Below are 18,254 nucleotides of genomic sequence, written 5' to 3'. Positions count from 1 at the left end.
TATATGGGGATGGAGAATTGGACTGAGTGTAATCACATTCAGTAAAGTCAACTAATGAAAACCAAAGATAGCTAACATGCTGTTCTGGGGTAGGCAGAAGAAAAGATACAATAAACATATTTAATAAACACGAGTACATCAAAGTTTAGTATTGCTTTTCACTACAGAAATTCTAAGGCCTGATATTAATGTTTAAGACTATATAGTAGCCATTTCATGCTATAATTTTAAGGGTATATTTTCCTTTTACCTCAGTGTAAGAAAAAACTGTTTACCAATGATGTGTCTAAATGTTATTGAATAAATGCTTTGCATGTTCTTTTTCATATGAAAAATAAATGCTCAAGTACTAATGACTCTATCTAAGTTTGTAAGTCTTGGAGAAATAATTGGTTAATACTCTCATGCTCAGATAGATATGCCTATATAAGAAAGCTTCCATTGGTTTCTTACTGTCTTTAGCTGCTGTAGTATCTCTGTTTTGTGTTATTTTTAATTCAGTAATTCCTGACGCAGATCTGTTTAGGTAGATATGACAGAGAAACCGCTTATCAAATACTTGTGACTCGTAACAGGGCTTAGCTTTGCTGTGTCTGTTTCTTTGTTTAACCCCAGCAGCACAAAGGACATGGAACCACAGATTTTGAGATAACTTATTTTACTTGAAGAGATCTTCCTGTGTTGCAGAGGTGTCTTTGCAGTTCTCCAGTACTTCATCTTGGTACAAGGTACAATGTCTTTGTATCTCGGTGGCATCTAAGGTCATTCCTGGAGTCCCTGTCACTACCAGCATATTCTTGTTCTTCATGATTCTTAGAGAGAATTACTGCAGGAGGTAGAAATAAACAGACGCCTGTAAAGTTGAAAGCAGACGACGTTTATTGCTAAAACACACACATATTTATAATCACATATTCTGCAAAGTCACTGTACACACGCACAAGCATAAAATATGATTGGTTATATCAACTCTGTACACGCACATAAACATGAGACATAATTGGTTATACCAACTCTGTACACACGCATAAACATAGGACATAATTGGTTATACCAACTAAAACATGCGAAACCTGTCTCAGTCTAATTGGTCAAGATAATCTGCCGAATTGAGGTTCTTTGTGCCAAGTTCCCTTTATTGTGGAATGCGCACCTGTGTTCTTCTAATTGGCATCTTTCTTTTTTTGTCTTCTTGTTTATTCTGTTCAAGGTCTTCTAAAGGTGTCTGGAATGCTCTTGCAACTGTTAGCTAAATATGTCTCCACAAATTACTGCAAAGAGAAGGATAATTGTGGGGGTTTTTTTCGAATTACTTTCAAAATGGGCATGTCATCTGCTTTCACAGTCCCATGCTCATGAAAAAAACAAGGTACATGTCACAGTTTTCAGAAAACGGCCATCTGGGAATAGGGAGTGCTTAAAGTGCTCTGAAGTTTGAATGACCACCATAGCTATTTTATTGTTATCTTCATAGAGTGTCCATAAATGAGACTAGGAGAAGCTCACGTACTGTTACTAAAGAATTGGACAGAAAGGCATGAGCAAAGACAACTGGTCTAATATGGAGGGTCTCTGAAGAGCTCTGAAGTTTTACTGAAACTAATTCTGTCTGGTTAATCAAAATTAGGAACCTGTAAGGAGGATCAACCTAGTGACTTCAATAACGATAGAGATTATTTTGAGTAACTAAAACTGAATATGCAAAGCATAGTAAACAGATTTTTACCTCTTCAGCTGAAAGCATTGAAGGCTTTTAATGATGCTTTTCAGGGCTTCTCGGAACTGTCTGGGAAGTAGGCCTTTTTTAAAACCAGTTTGCCTTTACCTACATTTTTAAGGAAATAAGTGTTTGATTAAATATCTTGGATCTCATTTCTTATGTCTAATGACACGTTATATTTATAACTGTAAAACATAAAACTAATTTTCACTCTCTGCTGAATGTGGGGGTTTTTAAACCTCATTAGTAAACACTTGTTTCTTGATCTTTTGAGTGGTTGAAATTGGTCATATAGTTTCTGAAAGGACTTTGTGTCTTTTGTGGGTTTTTTGGTTTAAAATTTGCATTTTCAAACTGGCTGTTGACCAGCAAACATTTTAAAGTCTCGGATCAATCTGTAATGCCTTTACTTGAACAAGAATTTCTTAAAACTCAGAAGTTATCCTTCACTCACCTAGATTCCATGCTGTATGTGTCTTGAGGAAGAGCCTATTAACTTGCAAATAAATACAGTAATTTTTTTAACATGTTAAAAAAGAGTTACCAGAATGCAGTCATACCAGTCTTGCTTACTGCAGACTGCAATCTGTTGCAGCACTTTATATAGCCTGCCTCTAGCAAGCAATGGACATGTTAATATCTGAAGGCACTGAGGGGAAATTTACACCAATACACAAGCCAGATTCCAGGTCTAACATTTCAGACACTGGAGGGGGAAATTCTGGACTCTTTTGCATCCTAGAAAAGCTATGTGTTGGTCTTTTTGCAGTCTTCAGATCCCTAAAGCCTCTGTACAGAATTTTCTCTGAAGGAAGAGGCCAGTGGAACTACACCTCTAACTTTTAAGTTTTTCTGTATGGCATGAATAGCATAAGCTTGGATATCTGTCAAATCTTTCAGAATTTTTGCTAGCTCACCTTACCTTCAGTGTAGTTTAGTTTAGACTTCTGCTTAAAGAGATTATTAATCTCTGAAGAGAAAAGATGACTGGTAGAAGAATGCTGAGGAGTGAAGTCCCAGGTTGGTGTTCTCTTATTGTAGCCAGAGAGGAGTGCAAGTAGCCTTGGTACCTGTCCTGTAGAGAACAGGGGCTGTCAGAAACTGGAGCACTATCCATTGTGCTCTCTTGAATCCCTTCCCAGACATTTCCTTTAAACCCTTGCAAACATTAAGTATCCCTTAAGATTATAAAGAGAGAGGTTTGCTTGATTCATTGTTCAGAGCTGTGCTGCTCTTTATCTGATGTGCTAAGCTTTAAAAAAAACTTTGTTGTGGCTGAATATGAACTGTTAAAGATAGCATGGCTAAGTTATATCTCTTGTTCTAGTGCTGAGTTGCTAACACTGCTGCAGATGACAGTGGCTCTGCTTTTTCCTGGGGTCATCTTCTGGTGCAGCCATCAAAATACCAGCAAGAGGAGTCAAGAGCATTAGGTAATATGGGCTTGCAGAGATGTTTTGAAGGGCTGAAGTAGAAGACAGGAGTTTATTACATAAATAGATCTCAGTGTGTGTCTGTAACATGACAACTCTAGTCTGGTTTTCTGCCTGGGAGCCAATGTCTTCAGTTTGAATCACCTGTCTCTTGATCTGGGAGATCTGGTTTTTCCTTAAAATTGCCCCTCAGTGCTCTCATAATCTTCCATACTAATACTGAAGAGAGAGGCATGTGTAACAGCTGATGACTTTGCTTTAAAGTTCATGCACTCCTCTGTTACCTCAAAATAGGAATCTGTTTATTGCTAATGAAATCTGCTGAGATTACGGAATGTGAACTACTCAGAGAGAAAGAAGTTTTTTCTTACCTGCCCTTCTGTTTTCTCTGGTGGACAAACTTGGTATTTAACTTCTCAGAGTACAGTGTGCCAATTGTCCGTTTCTGTAGCTTTTCATATCATCCTGTTTGTCTTTCTGTGCTATGTTTCACCTTGTTATAAAATTCAGGCATTGGTTTTCTGCTTAAACTACTTTCATTTCAATCAGGTGCACTTAACCTTCCTTTTTGGAAAAGTTTTTCTTTTGATTTCTGTAATGCTGTAGCTAAAAAGAAACCAGAACGGTGAAGGATTTCAAGTATGGTGCTGCAGAAGGCCTACTATTTCACTAGTACTGATGACTATTCAGGGTGAACTGACAAACCCATCAAGGCAAAACCTGACTTATCCACCACAGAGAAAAGAGGGAAAAGAAAAAAGAAAAAAGAAAAAAACCCTAGTTAAGCTCACAACTGTAATGATCCTGAAAACTTTTGAGACTTAGGAAAACCCATACCTGAGACTGAGTTATGATTTGAGAAGTGTTTTTTAAAAGTAGCAGAAAAGTCCATGTTTCTTGTTTCCTGAGAATTATTTACAAAATATGCTTAATTTAAGTAATCATGTATTTTAAAAATCCCAGAGTCCAGCTCTCCAAGTTCATTCTGAGATTGGAGAGCCATACTTCATTATCTCCTGTAGCAGCATTATGGAAATTACTGAAAGTTCTCATTGTAAACTGATGCCCTCCTATGGGATAAAAAGATATAATTCAGTGAGACATGTAACAATTATAATAACATATCACAAGGGGAAAATCCAGACATTAGCTGTCTTGGCTCTACAGGGTTATTGGGGGAGGCGGGAAATAAATTTTATTTCAAACACAGGGTAAACAGTTGCAATTCCCTAAAACTGGTAGAGAGCAGACTTACTGGGTATACTATCACTTTTGTTATTTTTTCATGCTACAATTGCAGTTCCCCAAATTAAGTAATTCTTTTTTGGATCCTTCCAGATAAATAAGGTTTTCTGCTGGGTTTTGTTTTGTTACAGTTTGGAAGTAAGGGGGTTCTTTGCTTACTTCCATGTTTGCTTGGGGGTATTGAGAGTTGGGATTTGCTGCTGCTGTTGTTTCAGGATGTGGGTTGTTCTTTGGGATGTTTTTCAGATGAAGCAGATCAAAACGGACAGCAACACATGCCAGCATGGATCAGGAAGGGGACATCCTGAAACAAGAAGCCACAAAGTATGTAAAACAATGTGCTTCAGATTAGACTTTTCTAAATGCCCTTTATCACAGTAATGCTGAATGTTCTAGCTGGAAGCTCATCTTGATCTGTCTTTGAAATTCAAGTGATGGACGTGATCCTTAAATACGGGACAGTTGGGTACATCAGTGACTGACTGATCATAAAACCCAAGGCAAACATGTCGCTCACCTTCAATACATTTTTAGCAAGTTCCATAAAACAGCAGAAATTATCTGTAGAACAGGAGTATAGATCCGTAGTCTCCACCAAATTTCCATTTGTAGAATTTTCTGGCCAAATAATTAGAGCAATAGTTTGTTATTTTTTCTTGGCATGTTCATTTTTTTGCTTACAGATTGTTGTGGCTTAACCCCAGCCAGCAACTAAGCACCACACAGCCACTTGCTCACACACCCCCACCCAGTGGGATGGGGGAGAGAATCCAGGAAAAAAAGTAAAACTCGTGGGATGAGATAAAGACAGTTTTATAGGACAGAAAGAAGAAAATAACAATAACAATAACAATAATATGATGATAATAATAATACAGTAATAATAAAAATGAAAATAATAATAATAATAATAATAATAGGAATATACAAAACAAGTGATGCACAATGCAATTGCTCACCACTCACCGACCGATGCCCAGTTAGTCCCCGAGCAGCAATCAGCCCCCCCCGTGGCCAGCTCCCCCCAGTTTATACACTGGGCATGACGTCACATGGTATGGAATACCCCTTTGGCCAGTTTGGCTCAGCTGTCCCGGCTGTGTCCCCTCCCAACTTCTTGTGCCCCTCCAGCCTTCTTGCTGGCTGGGCATGAGAAGCTGAAAAATCCTTGACTTGGTATAAACACTAGTTAGCAACAACTCAAAACATCCATGTGTTATCAATATTCTTCTCATACTAAATCCAAGACATAACACTATACCAGCTAGTAGAAAGAAAATTAACTCTATTCCAGCCGAAACCAGGACACAGATACACAGTAAATTATATCTGTATTTTTTAGCACTGCAGGTGATAGCCAGGAAAGTTCTGAAATACTTAGTTTTGAACAGTTTTCCAATTTTTCTTTGTCAAGAGTTAAGGAAGTTTATCATTTAAAGTATTCCATTCTATCAAAGATACAGGTAAATGAGACATAATTGTGTACCAGAAATGGTGGGAAAAGAAGCAGATACCTGATGCAATGAATATGTTTTGCAATAATGTACTGGATTACAAATTATTATAACTGTGTGATTTAAAAAAAAGTGTCACAGGCTGCAAAGATAAAAATACAAACCCACAATTTCAGGAACATCACAGATGTTCAGTGTCCATACTGTTGTACACATTTTTAAGGAAAGAGCGTGCCCGATCCCAACCAGCTGAAATACTGACAATCCAAACAAAATGGCATTTAAAAGGCAACAGAGAGAGCACACTCATGGAGGGAAAAACCACAATCATCATAATCACCAGAAGGCCAATTTACTGCCCTGCCTGCAGATAAATGCATATATAACATGACCATAGTTCAGAATATGAAGAAACATTATGGCACAGTGCCTTTCCCCTATTTGCTTTTCCATTGGCAAGTAGTTACATCCAGAACTTCTTACAGTAGTGTAGGCAGGAGGTGCTCCTGTCTCTTCAAATACTGTATGCAGCTCCTAACACAAAGACTCCTCAAACGCACAGGCTGCGATACAAATAATAAACAGTTTTTCTCTGCTCCACAGTCATTTTTTATATGCCCACAGTTATAAACACTGTATAATCATTGACTGGTCTTTGTTGCTGAAGATATTTATTGCATCGCTTTCATTCCTGTGCCCACCCAGGGTGCTCATGTCCAGTTAGAGGATGGAGGTGAACTTAAAAGATACCCCACGGTCTCTCACCTCGTGATTTCTAACCGCTGTGCTGGTTACAGGCTTCAGCTAAGGGAATTGTACATCTGCATCCTGCTGCCTTGCTGATACTGTGGGTCAGTGGTTTTTCCTGTGTGTTTCACATCCTCAGTCAGTGTCTGGGTTCAAAGCAAAAACCAAGTCTTCCGGGGCTCCACCCTGCAAAGAGATTCTCTGTCACCCGCGCCTACAGTGCACTCGAGCGGTAGCCGCGGGGGGGGCTGACAGCTGGAAAGAGAAAGCAGCCGAGAGGGGTTGAGCAGGAAGCTCCGGCAGCACGGCCGGAGGGGAAGGCTTTCAACTCCCACCGAAACCGGGGCCTCGCCGAGTGGCCCCGCCTGGGCGTGTACATCTGGCAAGGGTGTTTCAAAGGTCTGTCTCAGTCGGTGTGGCGAGCACCGAAGGAAGTCTCCAGAGCTGGAGCGGTTTGGGTTTAGGTCGGATCTTTAAGGGGGTCCGTTGCAAATGAGAGTTACCAAGCGTTTCCCCGCGTGGTGTACGGCCGCGCTGTAGTTGAGCGGGGGGAGCGAGGGGGGCACCCGCTGAGCCCCAGGGTTTGCTGCCTCCCGCTCCTCCGGTCGCCGCCGGGGCCAGGACGAAGAAACGCTCGTCAGCACCGGCTCCGAGCCGCCGCAGCCGTTCCCGGGCGGGCTCTGGGCAGGCCGGCCTTCCCGGCCGTCTGGGCTTGAGATACAGCACCACCTAGAGGGGACGCGGGGAGGGGGAGCGGTGCCGGCCTCGGTTCGGTTTGGTTTCGACATTCGCCTGCCCGCCCGGGAGCGAGGGGGGTTGCATTCCCCGCCTGGGGCCGTGCGGGGCTGCCGCCCTCGCCGCGTCCCCCCTGGGCCGTGCCGCTGACCTTGCCGGGGCAGCGCGCCACACCGCACCGCGCCGGGCCGGGCCGGGCCGGCGCGGGCGGGGCGGGGCGGCCCGCCGGGGGCGGGGCGGGGGGCGGGCGCTGTCCGCGGTGCTGAGCGGAGCGGCGGGGCCCGGGCCCGAGCGGGGCGCGGAGGGGCGGGGGGCGCCGCGCCGCCGGGGGCATCGAGGTGCCAGAACGCCTCTCGTTTCCAGCGTGCCGCGGGAAGCCCGCTGGTCTTCATTGTCTGGGCCCTTCCCCCGACAGGCCGCAGCTTCTCCGAGGGTGTAAATATTTATGTTAAAACGTGTCTGTTTACTCCAGACACACGCACTTCTGGAAGGCCCGAAGGGAAGGAACGAGCGCACACGCTGTGTGCCTGCCGGGCACAGACCCAGCCGGGTCGCGTCCTGCAGTGACTGACGGCTTAGGGGTTCTTTGCGTGACCTGTCGTTGGCTCTTTGTACTGCAATCCTGCCACGATTTCCTATGAATGCCTGTTTACCTTTAGAAAGACAATTAGCTACAGTTATGTCGTTATTTCTCACGCTCTGCACTGAGCAAACGTTTTGCCGGATTGGTTGAAACCACCTTTAAAACAATAGCCGGGAACAGAGGGAAAAAGGTCATGTCAGCTAGGGCTGTTAATACCTTTAAAGCTATGTGTAAAAGCTGGCTTTTGTGCCGTCAGTGTTTTTGTTACGCGTCCAGTTCCTAGACAGTAGGTGTGCTCGGCAAAGCAATCGCCTTGGCTACTTAATGCTGTCAGTCGGCCGGTCTCCTTTCCAAATAAGGGCTTGTAAGTTCTTGCTCTTCCCTCGAGTCCTTCAAGAAGGACACGTCCCCGCCGCTCGTTGCACTGCCCAGCACCCCCCGCACGGAATGAAATTCCCTGGCTCCACCGGGCTGTTTCCCCTCTTCCCGTCTCATTGCAGATTCCTCCCAGCCCCTTACGTGCCCTCTTTGTGAGAAGGGTTTGGTTTAGGCATCTGCGTAGCTACCGCGACATGCTGAAGTGTAGCACCGCGGTCACCGCCGCAAAACGTTGGCGAACCATGTTTGGGGGGGTGGGATAGAGAAACACAGATTGGAGCTTGTCGGGGGGGACAAAAAAGCAACGTTGTCTTAACGTTTCCCGTTTTAGCAAAAGGGTGTCCGGTATAAAATCGTAATCTGACGGCAACACTGAGGGCGAGTCACAGAACCCCAGGTGTTCCCCTACGGCCGGGAAGGCGAGCAGCGCGGCGGTGCCTGTGCCTCTGCCACCCTCTGGCGGAGAGCGGGGCGGAGGGCGCTGCTGGCGGCCGGCGGCGGGCACGGCGGAGTGAGCCGGCGGGGCACATCAGACCCTCGGCACAGCGGGGGTGGTTTGCTAAGCTACAGTTGACCACGGGCCCCGCCTGGCTCACTCGTGGCCCGCACCCCGCGCAGGGCAGTGCCGGGGCCGCAGGGACGGTCGGAGCCGGAGTTCGGCCCCGTCGCCTCTGCCGGTAACGCTGACGGGTGCGGTGCGGTGCGGTGCCGCCTGTTAGCACAGCCGGCGACCTCGGGTCAAGCCGGTGCCACCGAGGGAAAGCCTCCGGCGCCGTCCGCACAAGGGGCTCGGCGGGGGACTCGCGAGGCAGAAGCCCCTGCCTGGGGTGCCGCCCCCGCCGCTGCTGGGCAGCCCCACCCGCCGCGGGAGCCAGCCCCGCCGCCCCGGGGCGAAGCGGACCGGCGGCGACGGCAGCCGGGGCCGGGTGGGCCGCCCCTCCCCGCCCCAGCCGGCCGCCCCGGCGGTCCCCAGCCCCCGTGCGGAGCGGCGCGGAGGGGGTGGCGGCAACCCTGTGACTCATGCCTGCGTCGAAGCAGATCAACCGGCGATTCACGCTTTTAAAAAAGCAAATCCGAGTACTTCTGGAAAAAAAGGTCATCTCGCATTAAATTCCGCGGCGCGATTGGTATTCCGACGTCGTTTCTGGCGGAGTTTATAAGCGGCGGGTCGCTCCCAGGCTGGAGTCGCCCTGCCTGCCTGGACTCCGGCAGTAAGAGTGTCTGTCCGCTCGCCCCCTCGGTAAGTCTCCTCTAAACAGCATCCTATTTTTTTCAAACCTTCGGGCACCTCTTTCAGGATCTGGAGCTCCCCCCCCCCCCCCCCAAAATCGGTTTTCGTCGCTTTCGTACCTATGGAAGGATAACGGGTATTTTGAGACAGCCAGCGCCTTAGACATTTTGTTAACCTGTTACTTCACTTCCAGGCATTGTCTAGAGAATCTCTTCTGCTTTATGGTTGTTTTCCTTTTCCTCTTAAAAAAGTGAGATACCTGTTTTCCATCGAAATCATTGATCCGTTGCGTTTACACGCGGGCGTAAATCCGCCCATCAGTGGAAATGAATCGGTAGCTACCGACTTGAAAAAAGCAGCTAACAAAGAAAGCGTTCGCTCGTTACCGCGACCTTCATTTTCGTTACAAGGGGAATCAAATAAATCGCAGGTAGCCGTGGGGACAAAGCGACGAGCGGGGCACTGACCGGGCAATTCTCGATCAGCGACCCTGTATTGGTTATCGGAGCGCCGTGTCGGCCAGGAAAGAGCTGAACATCTGGCGAGGAGCGAGGGCTGGTCCAGCACCTTCCTTCCCCCAGACAGACGTGCCTTTCCTGCCATTTGTGCGGCTAAAGCGAGCGCGGGCACGGGAGAGCGCTGGAGCACGTACTGGTCCCGATTTGCTGGAACATGTGTGTGCGAATGCACATGTGTGTGGCGCCTGTCATTGGACCTGAGCAGAATGCACCTTTGTAGTGGCGGAGGTTTATCTGCCCGTCTTTCCTGAACGCTTAGCCTGGCGTGTGTTTGGGGCTCGCATGATAACGCACAGAAACGGGCTCCGTTTGGGATTGTAGGTCGTTCGGGCTGGTAATTTCGAAGCCCGCTTTGCACGTTGGTTTCCCTTTGAGGCGAGCCACGTAATTGCCCTGCTCAGCGGCCACCGATATAATTGCGATAGACTTCATGCTCTGCTAAATCCGTCATTCAGGCGCGGGGGGTAGCGCCTCGGCACCCGGCGAGGGGACGGTTTCGCTCTTCAGCCTGTCGAGGCATTTTCCCGGCGCGCCGCTTGCGCCTGGCCCCGCGGCCCCGCCGCGGCCGGCTCCCTCCCGCCCGCCCGGCCCCTGCCCGTCCTGCCGCCGACCCGGGACCTGCGCGGCTCCCGCCGGGCTGCGGACTGCCGCCCGCCGGCGTCCGGACGGGACTCCGGGGCGGCTCTCCAGGAGACCAGACTGCTAAAACCGCCTTTTCTTCCTTCCAGCAAATTCCTTGCTGCCCACCCCTCTGAGGAATATCGCAGGAAACCCGGGGCTTTTCTGAAAGGATGGCTTCCTCCGCTCCCTCGTCCTCCAACGACGCTCCGGACCCCACCCCAACTAATTTACGACCCACAAGTAGGTTTTAATATTTTCCTCGTTTAAAGTGTTTCGGAGGCTTTCTCCACCTAGGCTTGGAAAGACCGGTTTCGAAACGAAACGATAAATCGGTGAAGCCCTGTTCCGCGCCGTTAAGCAAGGTGCGGAAAGTGCTCTACACAAAGAAACCATCTTCCTGGTGGGAGCGGGAGAGGTTGGACCGTGGCGAATGAAATGCTGGGAGGAAAAGCCCACCTCAGCGGCCAGCGCTGCCTTTATCTTACAGCCACACTGGAGGGATTTAGACAATAAACTGAACGCCCAGATGGCCAAAAAATCGGGATGTTGTAAGGGGTGTGGAGAAAATGAATCAGTTGAAGGGCGAAGTTACACCAGTGGCTTAAAGCGGGTGTCGTCCCCCCCTCCCCTTACACTTTATAAATGCTAATGCTGCAGCTTCCTTTCAGCCTACGCTGAAGCCTGTAATCAAGCGAAATTTGGATGCTAATTGTAGCTTTTCAAAGCCTTGTATTCCTAATTGCTCTGAATTCGCCTTGAGTTATTGAGGTGTGAGTGGGAAGCAGAGGCTGCTGCAGGTGGATAGAGAATCAGTTTATAGCACTGCCAGGCAATTCAGACCGTCGCCTACCGAAAATAAATAAAAAAGAGGCTCGATGCTATAAAGCATCGGAGACAAAGAGCGGGCAACAGTAAGAAATGAAAGGCTGTCAGGCACAGCAAAGCGGGGAATAGCTTTTACCCTGAAAGGGCTACGAGGCACGAGCATCGGAGTCATTATTATCATTATTCTCCAACTGGAAGGAACGGGGGAGGGGGCGAACGGCGGCACTGGGTCTTGTTCCAGGCGGGGGTGACAGGCACTGCCGCCTTCGGCTGAGGTGTCACACGCGGAAATCGAATTAACTGGCAACGCGGCTAAAACTGAGATAAGCTCTGACAGCAGCAGCAGCAGCACCCGGCCCTGCCCGCCCGGGGCTCCCCGCCCGCCCGCACGGGCAGCTCCTCTGCCCAGCGGGCTCCTCCGCCCGGCCGGCAGCGCCGGGGCGCTTCCCCCGCTTCTCCCTCCCCGGGGGCCCGGCCGCCGCCCTCCCCGCCCAGGTGAGCCGCCCCCGTCCCAGCCCCGCTGCCGCCTTCTCCCCTCACGCCCCAGCGCCTCCTCGGCGCCGCGGCCCCGTCAGCGCCCCCGCCCGGTCGCCCCCTGGGGTCCGCAGCGGCCGGCCCTGCGGCTGCCCGGGAGTCGCGGGCCAGGGGCCGGAGAGGCTCTGCCGCGCCCTGGGCCGAGGCCGGCGCCCTCTCCACCTCAGCCCCGGGCGTCGCTCCCCGCTTCCCCCGGGCAGAGCTGGGGCCGACCGGGGCGCGGCCGGGCCGCGGCTCCCGGGGGCTGGGAAGGAGCCCGTCCCCTCCGTCGGTGCGGTCGCGCCCCCGGCGCAGCCCCCGCGCGGGAGCCTCCCGGCGGCGTTTCTTCGGGCGTGCAGGGCCGCTGGCCCCGGGGCCGCCATATAGAGGGCCGGGCCGGGCCGAGCTGGGGGCCCAGGGGTGTTCCGGGGCAGGGGCAGGGCCGGCAGCGTCCCTAGTGCGGCCGTCGGCGGCTCGTCAGTGCGGCCGAGGCTCGGCAATGCAAGTCCGATCATCTAGTCAACTACTATTTTTCACCCAATTAATTCCTGAACTCTTTTGTGACCCCATTTCACGCCACTTTATTTTAAGCTGCCACTTCCCTGGAGCCCCGCCAGTAAGTTATTAGATGTTCGGGTCCCGGGTGCCTTTCCCTCTCCTCTCGGCGGGCCAGCGTGTCACCTCGCTGTCACCCGAGGCTCAGCTGCCACGCGCCCGGCACGCTCCGGCGCCGCCGGGCTCGGCAAGCTGCCGTCTCTCCCGGCGAGGGGACCGCGGGGGGCTGTGCAGGGGGGCCGGGAGGGCGGCACGGCGGCCGGGCAGGCCCGCCGCCCCAGGGGAACGACTCTGTCCTCTCTTCCAGCGTACGACTCGTGGTGCGGCGTGGCTCACGGGTGCACCAGGAAGATCGGGCTGAAGATATGCGGTAAGTCCGCCCGTGTCTCGCCGCACGGCACCCCACACACCCACGCTTGGCGACGCGCCCTGCCTCCGCCGGCGTCCGGGGCCGTCCCGCGGCGGGCCGCCACCACGGCCGGGGGCCGCGCCGGCCCATGGCCCCCGGCCCCGGACGACGGCCTCGGCGCCCCCTGCCGGCCGCACGGCGGCTCCGCTCCCCGGCCCCGGCCCCGGCCCCGGAGCTGACACCGGCCACCGGCCGCCGTGCGCCCGCCCCCCTCCACCCCCCGCCTTGGCTTTGCGTTGGCCGAGGCCTCGTCTGCCGCGGGAGGGACGGCCGCGGGCCCCGCCGCCCCTCCTGCGATAAACGGCGGTGTGCGGGCGCCGGCCGCCCCCGGCGGGGGGAGCGCAGGGCCCGCCGGGGAAGCCGGCGGCGAGGAACGAACGGGGGGGGTTTGGCCGCCTCTCACCGTCTGAAATTTTTCAACCTTATCTGACTAGAAAATACGGATCTCCTGGGGGAAAAAGATTAACGAGAGCCTTATTAAAGAGCAATTCGTCAGCTTGCTGTGCTGGTAAGATAGCGCTGGCAGCCAGTCAGCGCGCAGGCACATGAAGTGCAGGAAGGGAAACAAATGCACAATCAGATCGCAACGTTATAGCAAGAGATTCATTTGCAGATAACAAGCTGTCTTCTTCAGATTTCTCAGTAGCGCCTTCGCTTTCGGAGACAAACAGTCAAATCTTCATTTTCTGATGGGGAGAATCGTTCGCCTTAGCCCGTGCCCCTTATGAATAGAAATTATTTCCCGTTTTCCCCAGCTACCTCTTTTTGGGGGGATGGGAAATTATTTCGAGGGGGAAACGAGCCTTTTTTCAAAGCAAAGGTATATTTAAACCTTTTGCCCTACTTGCCCGAGTCGAAGCTCATTTGCTAAACGTTTTGTTAGCTGGAAGTTTGGACTGGAAAAGAAGCGGGGAGTGAATGTTTAGCCCTGTGCCTATTCGAGATTTCATTGGTACCCGCAGGCGACATTAACGAGTAGTCGCTTAGTTCTATAAATAGCTCCTGATCTGGGTTTAATGGACCGTTTCCCTACCAGTCCCTTCAGTGGCTGGAGCGATGGGCTTTTTCATCATCATTTTAATTTAGCCCGGCAAGCAGAACTGATAAAGTAACGCACCGTTAGGCTTGTTTCGTGTTGCTAGACTACCGGGGTTACAGAGGGACATCGCAGCTTCTCTCAATGAGATCAAATACACTGAAAATGAAATATCCCACCATTTTGGATCTGAGAAAGGCAAAAGAGATTGTAGTAGAGGCTTTGTGAAGGGAGTTCAAAACAAGCAGGGCTGCTGTATTTTTGGGGTCGGGTTTGGTGCTCCGCTTTCCTTTTTTGACTCTCTTCTGGTTTGCACGAAAAATATACCCCGAATAGTGACGGTGATTTGGAATAATCGGATTCGATCGCGACCATTGTTTTTGCTTGTATGAGCCCTCCCACTTGAATCGAACACCTTCACAAAGACAGGGAGGGAAGGTTGCCTTTGGTATAGAGTGAAGTATTAAGGTTGCCAAGAATCCTAATTAAACATGCTAAAGAAGTTGACGTTTGACTGTTACAGATGATATCCCCTCGTCCTTACCTTTCACAAGACATCATTCCGGACCTTAAATATTGTGCAGTCACAAAGCTATAGTAAACCAGGCGCCTCGGAATTGTTCTCTCTGTGTGTGTCACACAGAAATCGATTATTTTTGAATGCAAACTTTAAATAAGGGTTGAGCTCAGAGAAAAGGCAGGTCTTGAACAATGAGTCGGTTCTTCCACCTGTGTTGTATATTGTGTGTTTGACATTTTCAGTAATTACGTATCCAAGATGTATGTAATTTCTTCTCAAACAACTGACCGATTTAAGGATTAGCTCCTTTCCTTTCTGGTTGAAAGCCACCGCCTTAAAAGCGCCCTGCCGCTGCCACACCCCCACGCTCTTCGTCTCTGCACACATCCACTTACAAAAAGAGAACATATTTTAAAGCGGTTTAATGAACTGTCACGGCGGGCAAAGCATAGGCAGATTTTCCCCTGTGTCTGGAGTTGCGTGCTACACCTTTCACTCCCACCTCGGCAATTATTATTGCTGCTGGGACCGATCCTGCTAACGTTTGCTTGGCATCGGTGGAAATACTCGACGGAGTAAAACTGCCCAGGTGCGTCTTCAGCTGGTTGGCCCCGGCCAGCTGATGATTCCCAGCCCGGCGAGCAACGCAGGAGAGTGGGATTTCAAAATCAGCCACCTAAGTTAGCAACTCGGCTCGTCTCCGGAGTCAGTGGGATTTATGCTGCCAAGTCACACAGGCGGTGCTGAACCCCTCCCCGGCCGCGGATCTCCTGCAGCCGCCACCGACGTGCATCGACCGGCGGCCACGGCACCGGCCGGGACCCGGCGGGTCTGTCCCTGCCTCGGAAGCTGAGCTCCCCGCAGGGCGGCGAGGCCGAGGGTGTTCACACTCCTGCCTTGTGCGGGGCCTGATGCGAAATCACGCCGGATTTGTGGGCACGTCGGGGACCGAGGCTCTCCCTCGCCAGTCTGGTCTCGCTCGGTTTTTAAAAACCCGGTCTCTTAAAGCGCATCGATGAAAACACCTCTCAGTGGAGCACCTGCGGCAGGTAGCGGCTGCTGCTGGGAAAGGCTGTGCTCTCCGCTGCTACAGGAGAAGCAGCGCGGACGCTATTTCATACGCTGCTACTTGCTGGATCTCTCCTGCACCGACCTCGTTTCTCCCACAGGTTACGGGCGACAGGCTTGCTGCAGTCACCCGCTTCCCCGGGGCGCCGAGGGAGCCCTCGAGGGCAAGCTGCCCCGCTGCCCTTCAGCCCGGGGCGCTGGTGGGCGCCGGGGAGCACCTCCCCCCTCCTGGGGGAGGAGCTCGGGGAACAAGAGGGGCCGGCGGCCCCAAAGCGGGGGGCTCCCCCATGTCCCGGACCCTCCAGGTCCGTGGGATACTGCCGTGGCCGAACGACACGTTGTCTGCAGCCGAACGAGCTGATGCAGGGCGGCAGCAACTTCCTCCCTTCAGGCTTTTTTTTTTTTTTTTTTTCCCCCCTTTCGTCTCCGCCCTCGAGCCGCCCCACGCGCGGCCCCGCGGGCCCCACGCGGCGCACGCTGACAGGCCCCGTGCGAGGCCGCTCCGAGCCCCTCGCTGCCGCCGGCTTTGGGACGCGGTGAGGGGGCCGGGGAGCCTCCGCGGGCAAGAACCGCCGCGAAGTCGTTTGGACGGGGGTGAGCTCCGCGCCCCCGGCGCGCTGCCGCTGCCGCCACCGCCTCCCTGGCGCGGCTCTGGTTAGGCCAGACCCTTCGGCGAAGCGCCGGCCTCTCTGAGCCCGATGCGGGCCGAACTGGCGGCAGCTGCAGCCTTCCTCGGTTAGTGAAGCGCTGCCCCCTCCTCTCCCAGCGGAGCCGCCGAGGGACGCGTGTCCGCACGCCGAGAAGAGCGCCAGTTGCGCGGCGGGGAGCGCGGCTGTTCTTGCAGGCGTCTCTTCTCACGCAATTCTTTCCACTGAGCATCACCACCGAGAGCCTAGAAGAAAGACAAGTGGAGAAATGAAGCAACGTGAAGCCGCAGGACCTGGGGAAAGAGGATCGGTCCGGAATTCAGTCTAGACTTGCACCTGCTTCGGTATCAGCTGCTCCACCTAATGAGCAGGCGAGCAGCACTAGCTGTTGCAGGACCGTTAAAAGCAGTAACAACAAAACTAAAAAAAGCCAAAGCAAACAGACAAACAAGTCATCGATCCTGGACGGCTACTCTTAACTTATGCACGAAGAGAGTTTCCCTTAAACAGTCTTTTTTTTCTCGCGTAACTCGTATTCCTAAAAGCATCATAGAAAGAAACTAATTAGTAGGAGAGCAATATTTATTAAAAGGCAAAACGTCAAGTGTTCACTGAAAGGATGGGCTTGACAAACCTGCCTGCGAACAGCCCTCCTGGAGAGGCGTTCGGGTGCCCGACTGACGCAGAAGGGGCTGCCGGCGGGGGGCTCCGTTTTCGGCAGCTCTTACGGGACTCCCAGGCTGACAGCAGGGTCCGAGGCACAGGTACCGTGCCGGGAGCCATTCGCCCAGCGGCTCAGTGTCGCTCCCTTTTCTCCGCACGGAGATGCAGCCCCCGGGGGCCTGCCCAAGCTGCAGGGGGGCCGGGCGGGCCGGCGGTGGGCGCCCGGCGGGAGGAGCCCGCAGTCCCGGTTCGCCGTCGGGGCTCCGGAGGGCGGGGGCACATGGCCGGAAAGCGGAGGGCGCTGGAGAGGAGCGGCGTCGGGAACGTGGGTGCGCGAAGTTACGGCGCTGGTTTTCCTCCTCTCCGACGGATATCCACAGCCGCGACGAGCGTTGGTTTCAATTCCTGCTTGTTTTAAAAGAAAAGAAAGAAAAAAGGAGGCCGGCGCTGCTCCAGACATAGAGGCACGATCGCTCCAGCCTGGGAGGGCAAAATCCCGAAGAACCCAACACTGTGCGTGTTTTAGCGGGCATGGGTTTAATGGATCAAATCCTGAAAATTAATTGTTCTTCCTGCCTTGTTAAAGCAGACGGGTCTCGTTACTCGCCACGGGCCCTGCGTGGCGCCCACCGCCATAATTCTTGGGGTGAGGGGGTATGTTGCTGCCGTTGCACCTAACCACGGCAGTTGCGATCGGCTCCGGGGCACCAGGGCTGCGTCTCCAGTGAGAGCGGAGCTCCTGGAGACCTCGGGGATGGTTAGTGTTAGTATCAAAGACATCTTTTCGTGTGGAAAATCCGCGTCTCCTGGACACGTGCTGGTACGTACTGGTAACAGGAAGGTGGGGTTGATGAGTGCTACCGTGTCCTTGGTGTCCTTAGAGCTCTGGTGCTCTCAGGACGGCTGCTCCAGAAAGGCTGCTTGTTCTCATGCCTTTTGTGCGTGACAGCACCACGAGAACTGAAAGTGGCCCTGATTTTAATCATACATCATTGCCCCTGTCTGCTAGGTCCATAAACTTCGCCTGCAGGCTGAAATAGCATTGACTCATCCTGAACTCTCTTCCAGTGGCTGATTACTGAAGTGGAATCTGTCTGATCGACTTAATAAGAATTTACCACTGCACTAAATGACGAAAATTTGTTTTTTGCATGGCTGCGTTTTTGCAGTTGATGGCATTTTGAGCTTTCCCTCCTGGAGGCAAATAATCCCCATAAATACTCTTATTCCTGACCTCATTAGTCAGATCCAGGGCCAGCACCGCTTTGAACTGTTGTCTAGAGAGCTGCTTTAGGTGTTTCTAAACATGTTGGGAAGTGAGAAAACTCTGACCTGTGCACCTTGCAATAACAA

General features: G+C 52.0%; 2 protein-coding genes across 3 annotated transcripts in view; one reads left to right on the top strand and one right to left on the bottom strand.

Moving 5' to 3' along the window:
• Positions 1-9,289: 9,289 nt before the first annotated feature.
• The window catches only part of GAD1 (glutamate decarboxylase 1), a 35,451-nt gene continuing 26,486 nt past the window's right edge, over positions 9,290-18,254 (top strand). Inside the window, exons 1-3 of the mRNA XM_030016742.2 lie at positions 9,290-9,535; positions 10,773-10,905; positions 12,866-12,928. Coding sequence (XP_029872602.1) covers positions 10,836-10,905; positions 12,866-12,928 — 133 coding nt within the window. The 5' untranslated portion in view covers positions 9,290-9,535; positions 10,773-10,835. The remainder of the gene's footprint in view (positions 9,536-10,772; positions 10,906-12,865; positions 12,929-18,254) is intronic.
• Positions 14,087-18,210, bottom strand: LOC115342490. Of its 2 annotated transcripts, none has more exons than XR_003923781.1 (2): positions 16,873-18,210; positions 14,087-16,776 (listed from the first exon to the last, which is right to left on the bottom strand). XR_003923781.1 is itself a non-coding variant. In XM_030016753.1 (2 exons), the coding sequence occupies exons 1-2, from the start codon at positions 17,019-17,021 to the stop codon at positions 15,979-15,981; spliced, it is 654 nt and encodes a 217-aa protein (XP_029872613.1). In that variant the 5' UTR covers positions 17,022-18,210; the 3' UTR covers positions 14,087-15,978. The 2 variants fall into 2 exon arrangements, 1 of the variants encoding a protein (XP_029872613.1); XM_030016753.1 differs by having other exon boundaries at positions 14,087-16,483.

The sequence above is a fragment of the Aquila chrysaetos genome, chromosome 6 (genome assembly GCF_900496995.4).
Source record: "Aquila chrysaetos chrysaetos chromosome 6, bAquChr1.4, whole genome shotgun sequence".
Taxonomy (NCBI): Eukaryota; Metazoa; Chordata; class Aves; order Accipitriformes; family Accipitridae; genus Aquila; species Aquila chrysaetos.
This window is presented reverse-complemented; position numbering and strand designations above follow the sequence as displayed.

Coding starts and splice junctions, on each gene's coding strand:
- LOC115342490 (XM_030016753.1), bottom strand. CDS start 17,021: ATGGCTCCCGGCACGGTACCTGTGCCTCGGACCCTGCTGTCAGCCTGG. Junction 16,484..16,872: donor GGAGGGCTGTTCGCAGGCAG/GTTTGTCAAGCC, acceptor TCTTTCTTCTAG/GCTCTCGGTGGTGATGCTCA.